The following is a 16,535-nucleotide window of genomic DNA, read 5'->3' on the forward strand; positions in this document are numbered from 1 at the left end:
GAAACGAATGATAGTCTCTCCAGGTTTAGCAAATTCTATCAGTAATGGCACCTGACGATCGAAAAAAAAGTCAACACCTTTCCGGCGGATATGATGGCCTTTGCTTCTTTGGGGGTGGTGAATTCTAATGTTTCCACTGTAAGCTTTGGCGCCGTGTTTCAGGTTCGAAGTAGTGGTAGCATGATTCGCCCCCTATCACAATCGCAGACAAGAAGTTGTCACCCTCATTGTGATACCCTCATTGTGAGTCAAGGCAGCGCCGACCCTATCCGTCTTTAGGCGGTGGTTCAAAACCATGGGCATCCATTGTGTACACAAGAGCCGACAACCGAGATGTTAATAAATTATGGCGTGAACCGAACCGTGACTGATCAAGTGCTCTGCCAGTTCATCGATGCTTATCCTTCGTTCTTGTCAAATCAGCTCATCATCCTTTGCGATTGTGTTAGGGGTGATCGCACGGTGGCTTTGGCCCGGTCTTGGATGGTCTTTGCAACTTTCATGTCCTTCTTTGAACTGTTTGCTGCAACGCTTCACAGTTGCCAATGAAATGTAATGTTCAACGTACATGGCAGCCATACGGCGACTAACTTTTCTTTTTTTTTTTTGGGTGGGGGGACACCTTAAGCTGTCAAAAACCTCACGACACCACGCTGTTCAACTTTTGGAGCGTCCAATATGTCACGCAACCATGTTCAACCCAATGTATGAGAGCATTAAAGAACATTTATCCTTACACCTGCGAGTCACTTTTGTAAATGAGAGATGCCTGTGTGCTACGCGCATGCCTCGCAAATAATGAATCGAACCATCATTGCGCGGGGTGCGTTGGCTCCCTTTCATTTGACTCGCCCTCGTACATTAGAAATGCGAAGATGCAATGTAATATACAAATGAGAAGATACCTCTTAATAAAGGGCAAAAAAAGGGTCACTGGAAACAAAGTTCACTGCACGTATACACAACACCACCAAACAAGATACTTAAATATACGTATTAGTCTCCAATACATCTACGTATGTAAGAAAAAGTCATTGTATATAATGTGTCAAAGAAGGCAAATAAACATGTTGCGCAATCAGATTCACAGATCACAGAATCCTAATTCCCTTGCTAACTTACTCGTCATCTCCTCACTCTACTGTTGTTGCTGTTTCGGGTGAGCATGGACAAAGCGCGGCAGCTCCTGCACGGCATTTGTGGGGGTTACGCCTACTTACGGCGACCAGAGGGTATTATGCACATGCGACGCGGCGTAAATGTCGGCACGAGCTTCTCGCGTCGTATTTCGGCTCGTCGCGCCGTATGCCGTATGCAGGCAGCCGTATGCCATATGCCGTGGCCGGCGAACGACCTTGAGCCGTCGTTGCCTAGCAACGCCGCAGCCGCGCTCCAACAGAGGGCGCCGTCAGATGTGCTCCGCTGGGGTAGAGGGAGAGGAGGTGTCGCCTCGCGGGGGTATATATATATGCGCTTCGCCTCAGTGTCAAACGTCTTTCCTTTCTTTGGATCTCTATCATCATCTCAGTGTATTTAGTCGTTATGAAGAGCGCGAAAGAGACGCAACAACGACAGAACGAAGCCAGGAAGAGACAACGCGCTCAAGAAACGCCAGAAGAACGCGCCGCACGACTCGAGAAGCGTCGTAACGAAGATGCGGCTAGAAGTCGTGCCACCTCCCGGAGTGACTCTTCAACTGCGGAAGAGACCGCTTTGAGTTCACGAGAGCGTCGGAATGAGACGCTGCGTAGACGTTACCTAGTCGTTACCTGAACAGTGTGCCTTGTCGTGTCTATACAATACAGCTAAACCAAACGCTTAACCACAAGCTAACACCACAAGCGTAGCCATGCAGCTCTTGCTTTCGCAATTCAGCTAGGGTTAACCAGACCTAAAACACGGGTTATTTTTGCCACACTCCTGTGCGATAGCGTTAAGGGCGCCACGTCGCAGAAAATAAGGTGTCTACGCCGCGGACATCGTTTGGCTAATAATCATTCTGAACCACAACCACGCAGGCCCTCCACGTGGCACATACCTTGACCTACATTCTTTACGAAGTTATTCCTCGGAATTTTGAGAATGACAGCTCATCAACAAATGTCATGAAATCAAACACTGACAGCGCATTCCTTTTATGTTTTTGTGACATGGCCACGTCTCAACCACGTCCCGACGCGGCCAGCGTTAGTGGCGTGCCTCTCAACTATGTCCCGACGCGACCGTCGTTAGCGGCGTGCAAGACCACAGCAGCAGCAGCAGCAGCAGCAGCGGAAAGTCGAAGAGGCAGAGAAAGCTTCGCTTTGAAATAAATAAGAACGTAGTTACCTTTGCTGGCCTTAGTGTCTTGACAATAATGCTCTGGCGCAGGTGACAAAAATGTTGATATTCTTTTCTGTTCCATGACGGCAAAAGTGAACCACCAAAACGCTTCGTATCATCGGACCGCGCTGCGTGCTTTAAGAACTTGTCTGATAGAGTGTTGACTTGGCTTGTCTCGTTGTATCTTCCGATGTACGACTTTGGAAAACGCAATGCACATTTGCCGTCAAATGTTTATAACAACATTAAACCCACAAAGTCCCGAAATTGAAAATCTAAAGCACGACTTTGGTAATGTCAGTGCACCTTTCGCATCAAAAGTCTATAAGAACGTTATACCTATAAAGTTGCGGAATTGAAAACCATGCGCTCAGTAGATTCCGCGGCCTCCGCGAGATGCCGCGACGAGCCCGCTCGCCATCAAAACTGCCTTGAAATTTTGTGTTCAGAAGGGGCTCCTTGCGTTAAGCGACTCCAGGTGCATGGACGTTGCCGCGAAATCCAGCCCGAGTTCGCAATGTTCGCGCTGAAATGTCTTTCCGAGCGTGAAAAGGACATTCTAGATAAAATCCAGAATGATTTCCGGCGCCGGTAGTTGTTTTCGTCGGCGGCGCATGACAGCACGAAAAAAATTCGGGGGGGGGGGGGGGCTGAAGCTCCATCAGCACTTTCCGTCCCCCCCCCCCCCCCCCCGGCTACGCCCCTGGTTTTATGGTATATGGTAGCTCGCTCTGTACAGAGATGACAAAGAGGTTGGTAAAGGGTGGGGTACATCACGTTGGGGAGCGTAAACGAATACACAAAACGGGATTTCTTGGGGCATGTGTCGACGTCTATGCACAAGGGGCACATGCATAAGAAGAAAGTTTGCTAAAGGAGCTAGATGGCTGCCAAATGTACGCATGCCGGTGCAGGGGCGCATGTTTGGATAGCTTGTATCCAAGCGGTTCCCAATATAACCGGTCGGACGTTATACGTCAGAGCGTCTCAGAGCGCCCCAGAGCGCGCTGGGCCAAGTGTGAGCGCTCGAACATAACAAGTCCCTCACTAGAGCGCGGGAAGGCTATCTAAAACCACCTGCTGAATATGGTGGGACACATACAGAGACGACACACTTCCACTACACTACAGGTAGGATCTTTTTATGTCGGCGTGTCTGTGCGCCACGGTTTATCATTACACTGAAATAAGGATTACAAAGATTCTTCAATTCTGCCGTATCTCGTTGACAATGCAATCAACATAGCAGGCCGTGTTCGAAGAGTGACGGGTATACAATGATAAGGCTTCCAGCCGAGTGTAAACGCACGCCTGATTTTTATTTTCTCTCTCCCTCCTTCTCTCCAAATAGAAAGCCCCTTTCCATCAAAGAACTGCGAGTGCAGTGGTGATCGCTCGTTCCTGGGAGTGAATTTCTCCGTCTATCGCAGCATCTGATAGCAGGACATGTGTACGTACCTCACTCGCTCCATTTTAGCCTCATTTCTACTTAGGTGACATTGCACTCTCGTGCAGGACAACGCCGGCGTGGACCGGCAGTCACATATGGGTACTGCCAGTCAACGTCTCGACAGCAAAAAATAAAAAAAGAGAAAAATTGAGTTACATTCTACAGAGCATCGCCGCAGCAGGTAATTAGTTCGACCCCTGCTGAGCCCATCTTCTTTGTTTTCGTTTTCCTGTGTGGGTATCACACGCAAAACATCAAGGGATCAAGTGTACCAGCGGTCGCTCGCAGACTCGCATGTGTACACATTGGGACTGGAAGCCTTTACATTTGCATCGAGATGCAACTGTCCACCGTGCTCCTGCTTTTTTGTTCAAGTTCCCTGCTCAATGTCGGAGTGCGGAGCGACGATGAGTAAGTAATTTTTTTTGATGAGCATTCGTTCGAAGCGTCATGCAAGAGCAATAGTAGCGGTTGTTCCATAATGTTTAAAAACAGCGCTAAATACGTGCATCGGGCAGCAGAATTAAGGATGGGACACACACGGCGATGAACTTACAACTGCGTTTATTAGAAAAACACGCTGGCTTTTTGAAGTCTTGCATCCAGCGTGCGCGCATGCTCACAATCTCTCGTTTTCCATTCATCTCTCAATCTCTGTAAACCTTGCCTCCGCGCCTTTTCGGAAACCGGAATTTTATCTGGGCAACTTCTCTCCCTTTGCCATCTCCTCCTTATCTGTCTGAAAGCTGCTTCGAAACCTTTTGTCATTGGAGCTTTTGCTTTAACAACACATGACAAAGCAAACAGCGAGAAAAAGAAACGCATTTTAAAGAAGTACACGTGGCTGATCTGATTTAGCACGACACTGCATTTTATTTGCATCCCACATATGCAATGCATAGGTTAACGACGCGGTTTCATTGCACCGCGGTTACGCGTGTCAGAACGACAACACTGCGCGTTTCTCCATGAAATGATAATTTAATAAAGTGAGACACAGGCTGGAGAAGCTCAGAGGCAATGTAAACCTTACTAGAAAGATGAATTGCTCGTTTGACAAATAGCGAAAAAGAAAAAAAAAATGCATTCTAAATGCTTCGAAAATATTTCGCTACATTACACCAACGGAAAACTCTCCTACAAAACATTTATTATATAATTACGCTATTATTCAGCTCTGTTCAACGTCATAGACTTAAAAAAATCCATATTAAAACAAAAGCGCGTTAAATACGAATGAATTAGTCGGACGCAGTTTCCGGTTTTGTGCCATGGCGCCTCGTTAATGTCGCGACCATGATGACTTTTTCTTGACTGTGCACCATCCTATGAACTCACGTTCTTCGGTATAAGGTGTCCCAGCTAACGTTAGCCAAGCTGTTCCATAACAACAGCGACGACAACAACAACACCAAAAAAATTTTAAAAAACATGGCGCAATTTGCGACTTTATAACCTACGGTGTTCTGACGATCGGACACCGTAAGTTCTATATTTGCATATTGCACCATCTTTTTCTATCGTTTCTTTCGTTGAACAGCTTTGCTAACGTTAGCTGGGACACGCGGTATATTTTCCCACGTGCGGAACTCTCTTGCCAGCAGCGTCTCTGTCGTCTTGTCACTAGAAAGCCAGACACGAACAAAAAGAAGTATTGTAGGTTTTCTTTCTATTTCTATTATCGACTGTGGCTATGTCAAAGGCGTGAAACATTATGTCGGGAAAATCAAAATGAACAGACTCTGGTTTGCCCTAATTACAATCTTCACCTTGCCGAAATGCTACACGTGGAGCTTCCTAACCTCAGATTATGCTCAGAGAGTAATGCAGAGAGGTAGAATGTGAAAAGGACAAATGCGGAGAAGAGGAACGTGTTGATGAGCGATGCGGAGATGGGGAATGTGGAGATGGCGAATGTGGACAGAAGTGCAGAAGTGTGGAATTCGGAGAGGGGAGTGCAGAGAGAAGAAATGCAAGGAGAAGGAACGAAAGGTGTCCACCACACTGCTGTGTAGTGGACACCTGTACTCGGTCGACGGCATTTTCTCACCGCCGTTCGCGCGTTCCATCATGGCCCTGCACTGCCGTAAACGACAAGAACGAGACAAAGATGGCTCCCAAACGCTTTAAGGGTGCACACGTTGGAACGACGGCCCGTTGACTCATGAAGAGTAACGCAGCACGGTATGCTGCTTTAGGCAAAAGACGAGAACCGAAGCTTCGCTTGCATACAAAATGATCTTTGATGGTTTGTGCAGATATTTTTTTCGTACATTTAATCTGGCTCGGTTTATCTGCACCTACCCCGTTCATTTAATCCTTTACTCTATTCTTGCCTTTAGTACCAACGCCAGAGTTAAGAAATTTATCTGCAAATAAAAACTCTTCTCACAAACATCGTCATTCATGGCACTGAAAAAAAATTACATGATGAATCACTGTTGTGCATATGAACACGTGGGAACAATATGTCTAAAGATGATATGACGTGTTCAGATTCACTGAACTTGTAGATAAAATCATTTTTTTTTTGTGTGTGTGTGATGTTACAGAGACCAGACGGTGGAGGAGGTCATGACGGACAATGAGGCCAGTGGCAGCAATGATGACCTGGGTGGCACAGCAAATACTGGTAGACACCGATGTCATGGTTTTTGCAAATAGAAGTCTGCTCAAAAAAGAAACGCTACATTAATTGAACGCCTGCTGCATCGCTTTTCATTAAAGCACGCTGTTTAGCAATTTAGCTAGTTTTGTTTATTTATGAAAACTTTTGACGGCTTCACTTTGATGTGTACGGTAGACCCCGTTAAAACGAATTAAGGAATTGTCAATATTTTTTTACATTGCGAGAAGTTCGTCTTAAGAGCAGTGGCTCACAAAATTTAAAATCTACTAGTTCTGGTGCATGGCTTCCAAGAAAAGGTGAAAGAGCAATAAAGTCAAAGGCAGATTTAAGAAGAGACATTTATTGAAGTTACGTGATGGAAAGTATTGCTTTGTGCACTCATACTCAAGCAATCGAGCAGTTGCTGCTTGACGTCGATATGCAAAACTATGTGCTGTTACAAAATATGACATTTCACCAATAACTTTCTCGAAAATTCTTGAGTGCCCTTGAACAAGAAGGGGAGGCAAGGAAGTCAATTTTTGGTAACATAAATAAATAATTACATTCTGGAGTTTCGCGAGCGAGAACCCCAACCTTATTATGAGGCACGCCGTAGCGGGAGACTGCGGATTAACTTCGACCATCTGGCGTTCTTTAACGGGCACCGAATGTGCGGCACACGGGTGCTTTTTTGTTTCGTTTTTTGTTTTCTTTTTTTTTCATTTAGCCCCCATCGAAATGCGGCCGCCGCGACTAGGAATTGATCTGGTGCTTAGCAGCGCAACGCCAAATCAGGACACCACGGGACAATTTCAAGGCATGAAAATCATAGAGTAAATAACTCGTGGTTTTTAATTAAAACGTTGTAGAACAATATGAAACTGAATGAAAAAAATAACTTGCCACCGATCGGAACCCGACTCACACCTTCCGCATTAGGTGTGCGATGCTGTACAAATTGAGCTACGGCGAAGGCTGTTCTCCGTTCACTTTCTTGTGTATTTCTGCCTATGTACGGTTAACTTAAGTCAATTTTACATTTATTGTGTCAATTTACATTTAATCAAGATCACCTAAGGCGAGAATTTTCATCAACACAGAACTTAGATTCTCTGAACAAAGCAATGGCAAACTAACATGACTTCCGCAGTGTAGAGGAACTGAAAATATTATAGTGCTAAAATAAAACGTTAAGATTTGAAAGCTTGCATGTGGCCAGAGCCACTGGATGCTGAGAGCTACATTAAAATAGCATAAAGCCGACGAAATTAAAAATCTGTTTCGCGCTGCTTTTAGCGGTATGCAACGTTGGGCATCTAACCTTGTTTCGTGTTCGATAGAAGCAAATATTAAAAAAGGTCTATTGCATTTATTGGAAAAAGGACAACAGCGCAAAAAAGACAAGGACACGAGAGAGCGACACGCACGCAGCGCTGTGTACGTGTCGCTCTCTCGTGTCCTTGTCTTTTTTGCGCTGTGTCCTTTTTCCAATGAATCACCAACAAGCCCAAGCTTCCACGCTATCCGTTTATTGATCGTACTATGTAACTTTTTCTAGCGTTAAATTTGATCATGCTATGAACAGTTCTGGTTTGTGATAATTTTAATTAAAGTTATAATTTCTGCAAAGCTGAAGTGACGTGATCGAGCGTAAAGACGACAAGCAAGAAAAAAAGAAAGAAAGCTGAACCGCAGGAGTCCGCATTTCTCCTTGCAAAAGTAATATCAGTGACACTAGCAAATTTTGTCGAAGCTCAACGCAATGTCAGAATTACAAGAAGTAATTATCATTGCCAGCGCGAAGTGTATATGCATCAGATTTGTCTGTCCTCGGTGTATTTTTGTAAGGATATAGGGGTAGGTGAGAGGAGGGAAGCGCGTTCCTTAGACAAATGTATTTGTGGGACAAAAATAGACAATGCGATAGATGACATTTTCTTTGCTTTCTGAGTCGTGTGACACACATGACTCAGAACAAAAGTTTTGTTGGTACTACTGCTCATCGATAACCTACACTTACGCGGATTTTTAGTGGAGCATTGGTATCGTACACTTGTCAGATTTTGCAGCATAGACTTCATGTTGCTGTGGAATATCATGTTGCATTGAAGTCCGAGCCGCATGAGAATGAACCTTATTTAGACAATACAATATAATGCGACGCAGTAAATTACACTTATAGAAGACAAATATTAGAAAACAGGTAAGAGAAGAAAGATCTAAGCGGTGGCCTTAAGTTAGTGAATATCCTATAGCTTCCAGGTATTTGAAATACAAGTTATTGCCAGCGGTGTTTCTTAGTGAGGGTGGTCACGGTGACTCCGAGTACGACGTAGGTTTGTTACTGTTTGTTACTAACATCAATACAAATATAACTATTGGGAATTCTAGCACTAAATACTGTCCGCATGCACCACCACTGTGACAGTTTGGTCAGCTTAGAAATGATATGAAATAAATGAATTTTGCCTAGACTTTGTCTTTCAGCTTTTAAATGACCTTGTGGATTCTCACATTAACCCCACTAAAACATATTTGTAATCGAAACATTGATGTATGGTTATACATATTCTCGTTTGGCCTCTAACTTATACACTTCCATAATTTTCAGGACCTCACGAGCAAGGGCTTTATCCAGAATAAGAAAAGAATAATAAGCGCGCACGATAAATATTGCTTACTAAACATTATCCAGATTTAGACACGCTAGGGTGAAGCTGTCGCAGCGTATACCTACGTGCTGGTAATTACGCAGTGAAACAACTGGAAACGTTAAATACTACAGTGCTTTCAGGAAACGTTGCGACGCTAGTACACAATGCAACTGCATCAGAAAGAACGATACGAGCACCTGGAAGAAATTCTCTCCGCAGAACCACGCAAGACTGCGCAGAAATCTATGTACCATAATACTCATGATTGCTAAATGATGCAGCGTGGGATTCTCCCTTGATGACGTGCGTATAAAACTCTATGGTGTGAAGGAGCACTTCTTGAAAAACAGATATGGTAGCGGAGCTACCAACTCAAGAAAATACGAGAAATACAAAAGTGGTGGTCCAGTTTTTCGGAGGGCCAATGTGCTTTGTCCATTTATTTGCAGGAGAGCCCCTGTACTTGACACCTCTCATCGATGCTGGCAAACTGAACGAGGCCAGGTCATCAAGCAAGGTCGGCCCCATCGGGGCTGATCACGAGGTACCCAGTTATGCGGGCTACATCACCGTCAATCCACAGTACAATAGCAATCTATTCTTCTGGTTCGTTCCTTCACTGGTGAGTCGAAGTAAATTTATTGTGGCAATAAGGTTTTTTTTTTTAGGCGGGGCTACAGAATAGTAATTCGTGCCATAAGTTTCTCCACCTGAGCATTTACTTCCGGGTCATGAAGCCCAGTCACGCCATTTTTGCCCATTCATTGTCATGCATAGATTCGAGCAGGAGGCGCGAGACGCTGTTAGCACTATTCGCTCTCCATCAAGGGACAACCCCCCCCCCCCCCTCCCCCGAAAAATATAAACGAAAAGAAAATACGAGAAGGCGATGACGAAATCATCGTTTGTATTTGTATTCTAGTTCCTTTTTTGTCCACGCTCTTTCCCTTTTGCTCTGTTTCTACAAATATTACATTCCCATCAGCGAGCCCAGCACTCTCTTTCTTGATTCATCGAGGAACATTAGTTGTGTGCACGGATGAAAAAATACTCCTCGTAATGTGTCGTTCGGAAACTTCTTCGCATTAGCACTAAACTCTAGTAGGACATAAGACGGAGAGAAAGAAAGAATAATTTATTTATAGGAGCGTAGGGAGATTGGCTCGAGCGTTTATGATTTAATCTGCTGCTTTGTACTGAAGAAGGGGGAAAAGGAATCGAAAGAGGGATAGACGGGGATGATGAAAGAGTTTGGGATGCCAGGATTTTGTTAGTAAACACAGCAGCTTTACATTCTTAATCCTATGGTAGCACAGCGGAGGCCGCACGAAGCTTGGTGAAAGCTTTCAAAGCAGATACTTTCCCAAAAGTGTATTCACAACGAGTTACGCCACTCGAGAGAGAGAGGCCCCGCGGGTACACTACGCGATGAAAAAAAAAAGAAAAAAAAAAGAAATGAGAAAGAAAATGAGCATTTGATTTTTGCTGAAGTGTGCATTAATCCCTAAGAACACTGGAATGCCCGCTAGGCTTAAACTTCGTGGAGCACCGAGACTGCCGCGAACTGTTGGGTTCACCGGCTTGATCTCGCGTTGAAGCTGCAGATTTCTTGCACTTCTCCCGCCATGATGCAACTTTACTGTGCCGCCCCTGGTTAGGGAAGCTTTTACGAAAGCTTACGCATTTATTGGAATGTCCGACACACCTATATGTGACTCGTGCCACTGTGAAGAGGCGTTCGAACACGCGTGGTGTATTTTGTTGTGTTTAAGACATCGAACGCGACGTTCTTCGGAGTGTGTTCAACCGATTAGACAGCAAGCTATTTTCAGAAACAAAAATTCTTGGACAATGGCCCCAGGCGTCACAGGCTTACAAAGCGACGCGGCAATTGCTGCTGTTCATGAAATCGACTGGCCCCACTGACCGACTGTCGGTGTGAAGTGATAGACAACCGCACATGTTCACATCGATAGTACCTTTCTCCTTCCCTCTCATTTCTTTCTTTTCATGCCTTAAAATCTTTCTCCACTGTAGGGTAGCAAACAGGACGCGCACCTAGTTGACCTCCCTACCTTTCCTTCCTTTCTTTTCCTCCTCCTATTCCCCCTCCTCCTCCTCCTCCTGCTCCACGTTATGCGCGATGACTCAGCCTTCCTCTTTTATCGTGTGTATAATTACCAGAATGACACAGATCTCTGAGTGTAAAAGAAGCATACCAGTGTCATCTACATTTAGTAGATAAAAATATGCCTGCAGACTACAGCGATTTTTTCGGCTATGAACTAATTTAATGCAACAGCGCCATCCTTTTTCACTGAAAATAAAATGACAAATGGTGGGTGCCTTATGGTACTTTCATACACAATGGTGGTCCAAGTTGTCAACAAAAATCATTCGCACAACGTCATGAAAGCATATTTATTTTTCGTTTTCTAAGTGTTTCGACATTCTAAGGTGAACTCTGTGGCCACTGTAATAAGTTGCTATAAGTTCGGTGAAACAGACATACTTTGCGATTCCGTCATTAAGACCCACTTGCCCGATGTGTCGGCAGCGCGTTATTCCAAAATAAACTTGAAATGTAGAGTTTCCTCCCACCATGTTTGTAAATGAGTGCCCTCTTCTGAATCAGTGTTTCGATCACCGGTGTTGGGGCTGTTTTCTTAACGTGTGAATGCATTTAGGATAGCCTGCAGCGGTCGATGGGCGTCTTTGGTGATGCACACACAGACTTGCGACCACCAAATAGCATTTGAGAGTGTTTTTGGAGGCTCCGTCGGCGATTACTATCTCAAAGGTTAAATCCTTTTCCAATGAAATCGTTGTCCTCTGCATGGCATGTGTGGTACGTCTGCAGCCTGTCAGTAGTTTCTGCGTTCAAGAGTTCTCGCGTTTCCGCCTCTGTTAGTCGTTTTCAAGGCGCAGATAGAATATAATAACGATGATGATTCTATGTGTAATGGCACAAATCCACTGTGAAGGATAAACTCAGAACAGGGTGCTAAGATGAGCGTTCGATTTGCAGGGGATTATCCGCCTCGGAGGCCATACCTTCTATACAGTGGATGTCACGAGCAAAATAATGCAGTGCCATCGACTACATTTGCGTGGAAAAAAAGGAAATAATCGTCTTCCTCCACAACTGAAGTGCAGATATTTCGTATTACCTGTCCCTAAAGTGCGCCGCACTTAAAGAGGATTGGTCAGTACCCCTGCACCACCCGAACCTAATATGTTCGCGTTCTATTTCGTAACGGCGAAAGAAAATGGAGAGCAGGCGAAAAGCAGACGCGTAAGAGAAAAATGTTGCCAGCCACCTTTTAACAACCCCCGCCAAAATGACGTTCGACGTCAGCATATGTTCTTATATATATGTTGTTATATGTTATTATAGATTATTATATACTAACATATGTTATTATATACATTATCAAATGTTCTTATATCCGTCCTCAGAGGGATCCGCAGAATGACCCGGTGATACTGTGGATGCAAGGAGGACCCGGTACGTCCTCGCTTCTGGGTTTCTTCAATGAGCACGGTCCTTACTATGTGTCGGAGGAGGACGGCGGCGAGGCGGCGTTTCGCGAGCTCACCTGGGCGCAGCGCTACTCGATGCTTTACGTGGACCAACCCGTGGGAACGGGGTTCAGCTACACCGAGAACGACGCTGGCTACGCCCGAAACCAGACCGATGTTGGCCGCGACATGTTAGAGTTCTTGCAGCAGTTCTTCACGCTGTTCGGCGAGCTGGCCAAAAATGAATTCTACATCGCGGGAGAATCCTACGCCGGTAAGCGCTGTTTCTAATAGCGTAACATTCTCTTTCGCTGTTCGCGTCACTGATTTTCGATGTGGTCTTGTGTATGTACACCCTTTCTTTTTGCATTCCTACTTTCCTGTCTCTGTATATCCTTCGATCTCCTCCCTCTCCCCAGCATAATGTAGCAAACCAGATTTTCTTTTCTGGTTAACCTCCCTGCATTCCCCCTTTCATCTCTCTCTCTCTCTCTCTTGCTTTTCAATTTGCTTTAATGTAACAGAATGAACTTTCTAAATTTTGTCTCTTGCTCTACTAGATGTAGTGTTTGCCGTAGTTTCGCTGCAATTTTCGTGATTCATCTTTTGTTCTTCTCTCCCTTCGCTGCTTCTTTTCTCGCATCCTCTTTATTACCAGCTCTCTGAAGAGCAGGCCTTCGAGTGGAACCTTCGTTAACCTTCGCGTGGAAGTGGCGAGCATGTTCCTTCATTGCTCTTTTCTTTATTCTTTTTTCAATTGTATCCGATTTGGTCCCTTCATAAGCATGATTTGTAACAGTACCACAGCGTTTTCACGATAGTTGTGATGGCTTGCACAGCTGTTTCCGTTAAGTTTTCATTAAACTCTTTCATTCTCTCACACACACGTGTTTGGTTCATTGAGCCTGCAGCATTCCACAAAATCAATTCATGTTCACTAGATATTGCTAACGAACACTCAAAAGCGTGCGCAACCATTTAACAAGCCTGTAGTTGCCAGGAATCAACGGTGCTAGCTTTTACGCGTCATTCGGCCAACGGTTAGGTTTGTACAGTTTTTAGCTCGAATAGTTAACCAGTTTCACAAAGACGCTTTTTTTTTTACAATCTCCGCATTCGCGCTTTCAGAATATTGATTTACGAAACACTTCAATTATTTGATTCCAAGTCGTCACCATCGCTGTGCACTAGCTTCTAACCGAGTATACTCACATGGGACTGCCAGGCTTTGTAGGGCTGAACCTCGTTGATGAATTGTTGTCGAGCCTAAGCAACTCGCACAGGCCTACCTACCATTACACCAGCTTCGTATGCTTTAGATGGACCCATTCTGTCAAGCAGCGCAACGAGCGGGATATCTGACGATGCTATTGGTATGTTCCTTGGAGGGCTTTAAATACTGAACATACATAAGCGTTATATGCGTATTCGTTGACTAACACCCGCGCTCCCCACTGTTGCTGTTACCGTACTAGTTGCTGTTTTGTAATGCGAGGTACAAATTCGTCTCAATAAGCGTCTGGCTTGTCGCACCCTTGTGCTGTGTGGTTACCGGCATCGAGCACCCCCCGTGACAATACCCTGTAGCCAGTTTGAATGAAGGAGGAAAAAGAAATCACCGTAACACACGATAACTGAGCGTAAGCCCTGCTATAAGGTAGTTACCAACAGTTATCCTAAGTGTTGTTCTCTTTATTATAACACATTTACATTGAACTTATCTTTATTAGGTTGGTTTTTGCTATTGTCTTTTGACCGAGTGCCTCAGTGTTGTGTGCAAAAACCAAATATCTCGCGTTAAGCGTGTGCTGACAGCACGGACTGTATCTCATACTACGAATAGTTGCTTCTAGTTACAAGTTTATCCTTTCCTATTTACAATGCTTCCAATTATATTTAAGGGCGAGTTACCATGATCAAGTCGATGTAGAGCTACAAGAATAGAGAACTGAGCGAGTCGCACAGTTCGATAACTTCTTCATGTAACAGCGCAAATAGTGGATTTTGAGTTGAAAGAAAGTGATTGTGTCGTCCTATTTTTCCGTGTCGGTTCTTTTCTCTCCTACAGGATGGCTGTACAGCCAAGCGAGGCATGCTGGCTTCAAGCCACAGAAGGTCCATCAATTTGTAACTTATGCTTCAGACCGGAAGATGTATGCGTTTGATTACACCGACGGTCGAGAATGTTACTGAGGTCCTAATGTACATGTTCCGATTCCCATGCTACTTGTCGCGTTTGCAGCGGTTACTACTTTGCTGTTTTATAAAATACAATCATACGTACCCCACACTCCTCTTCATACTTCATTTTTTTTCTTCTTTTTTCTGACGTGCAGGGAAGTACGTGCCGACTGTGGGCGCCACGCTACACGAGAACGCGGACTCAATGCGGGTCAAGATTAATTTCCGTGGCATCGCCTACGGCAACGGTCTGACGGACCCCGTAAATATGGTGGACTTTGGCACTTTCATCTACGGGATCGGCCTCATCGACCGTGGTGCCGCCGACCACATGATGCGAGTCGCCAAGGAAGCGGTCGATCTCCTCCGCGCAGGTCGAACTGTCGAGAGCGGTTACTTAATGGACAGTCTGTTCTTCGGTCTTCTGACGCAGAACAGTTTCTTCAAGAACGTCACCGGCTTTGAATACTACTACAACTACCTGATCGACAAGGAGCCCGAAGACAGCAAGACTTACAAGGCTTTCGTCCAGAAGCCCGAGATCCGGCGAGCCCTGCACGTGGGTCAGCAAGGATTCAGCATGAGCCGCGATCTGGTGACCGCCCACTTCATCCGCGACATCATGCGCTCGGCCGTGCCGCAGTTCACCCAAGTTCTGGAGAGCGGCTACAAGGTGCTGGTGTACAGCGGTCACTTGGACATTTGCGTGCCCACCACGCACACGGAGAAATTCCTCGCCAACGTGGCCTGGTCGCACGCGGATCGATGGTCTCGCGAACCTCGCCACATCTGGCGGAGCGCCGACGGCCAGCGTCTGTACGGCTACAAGAAGACCGTCGAGAACCTCAACTTCGTCGTGGTGCGCAACGGCGGACACGTGCTGCCTTATGACCAGCCCGAGGCTATGTTCGAGCTCATCACAGCCTTCGTCGATAACGAGCCGCCTTTCTCCGCACAGGCTAGCTCTTCTGCGTAGACGACACACTTGTCCGACTTGCGATTTGTTCGGCGATGCGCGGTGACCGAATTCGCGTAAGAGAAAGATGTAAGAAGATTATATCAGAAAACAAATTAGCATGAAGCGCTTTGCTTTTTTCGTGACCGTGTAAGCACCAATATTTCTGTCAATCCTTATGCGTAAATTGTGCCACAGCGCAATAGGATCGTACTATGATAATATAAACTGGCATGCAATGAAAATCTACTAAACGGTGCCATGATATGTCATTTGCGACCAGGTATAGCTGTTTCTGCTCAGGATTAAGTTTGTACTTTACCAGGCGTAGCGCTTCGCAGCGAACTCTTTCAGTTAGAATTGGGGAAGCTTTATGTTTAAAATAACATGCACGTTTTGCGTAAGAACTGCTTCACTGCTGCATTCATAGACCCTCAAGCCCCTTCATTATGTATTTGACATCACTTCTAGTACAGGCACCATCGAGATTATGGAGTGCAGCGTTGATTGCGGTGATGCGAAGGTAGATTTGAGTTACAAATGATTGAAAATTACTAAATCAAATTAATATAATTTGATCTGACTGCTATCTGACTCAACGATAAGAGATGTAATTTCACGGAAGTCCTCATGTACTGCTTTTTTTCACAGACATCTGCATTTTCAGGGGGACGGACTCTAGCTAAAACTGAAGTATATTGTCCTACTACTAGCACGGCTTCCTATTTTGCTGATTAAGGAAACGATATGAAAGTATGAAAAAGAAAGAAAAAAGGAGGCAGAAGTCGAACAAATAAGAAAGGGTCAGGGATTGTGCTCCTGCGTAGGAAGCAACGTCTG

At 45.1% G+C, this 16,535-nt stretch overlaps 1 protein-coding gene across 1 annotated transcript; it reads left to right on the forward strand.

Annotated features, from left to right (window-relative positions):
- The first annotated feature begins 6,291 nt into the window (after positions 1-6,291).
- LOC126531114 (venom serine carboxypeptidase-like) lies at positions 6,292-16,133 on the forward strand. Its single transcript, XM_050178514.2, has 4 exons — positions 6,292-6,404; positions 9,487-9,659; positions 12,497-12,833; positions 14,896-16,133. The coding sequence occupies exons 1-4, from the start codon at positions 6,347-6,349 to the stop codon at positions 15,714-15,716; spliced, it is 1,389 nt and encodes a 462-aa protein (XP_050034471.2). The 5' UTR covers positions 6,292-6,346; the 3' UTR covers positions 15,717-16,133.
- The last annotated feature ends 402 nt before the right edge of the window (positions 16,134-16,535 follow it).

This window comes from Dermacentor andersoni, chromosome 5, assembly GCF_023375885.2.
Source record: "Dermacentor andersoni chromosome 5, qqDerAnde1_hic_scaffold, whole genome shotgun sequence".
In the NCBI taxonomy this organism is placed as follows: Eukaryota; Metazoa; Arthropoda; class Arachnida; order Ixodida; family Ixodidae; genus Dermacentor; species Dermacentor andersoni.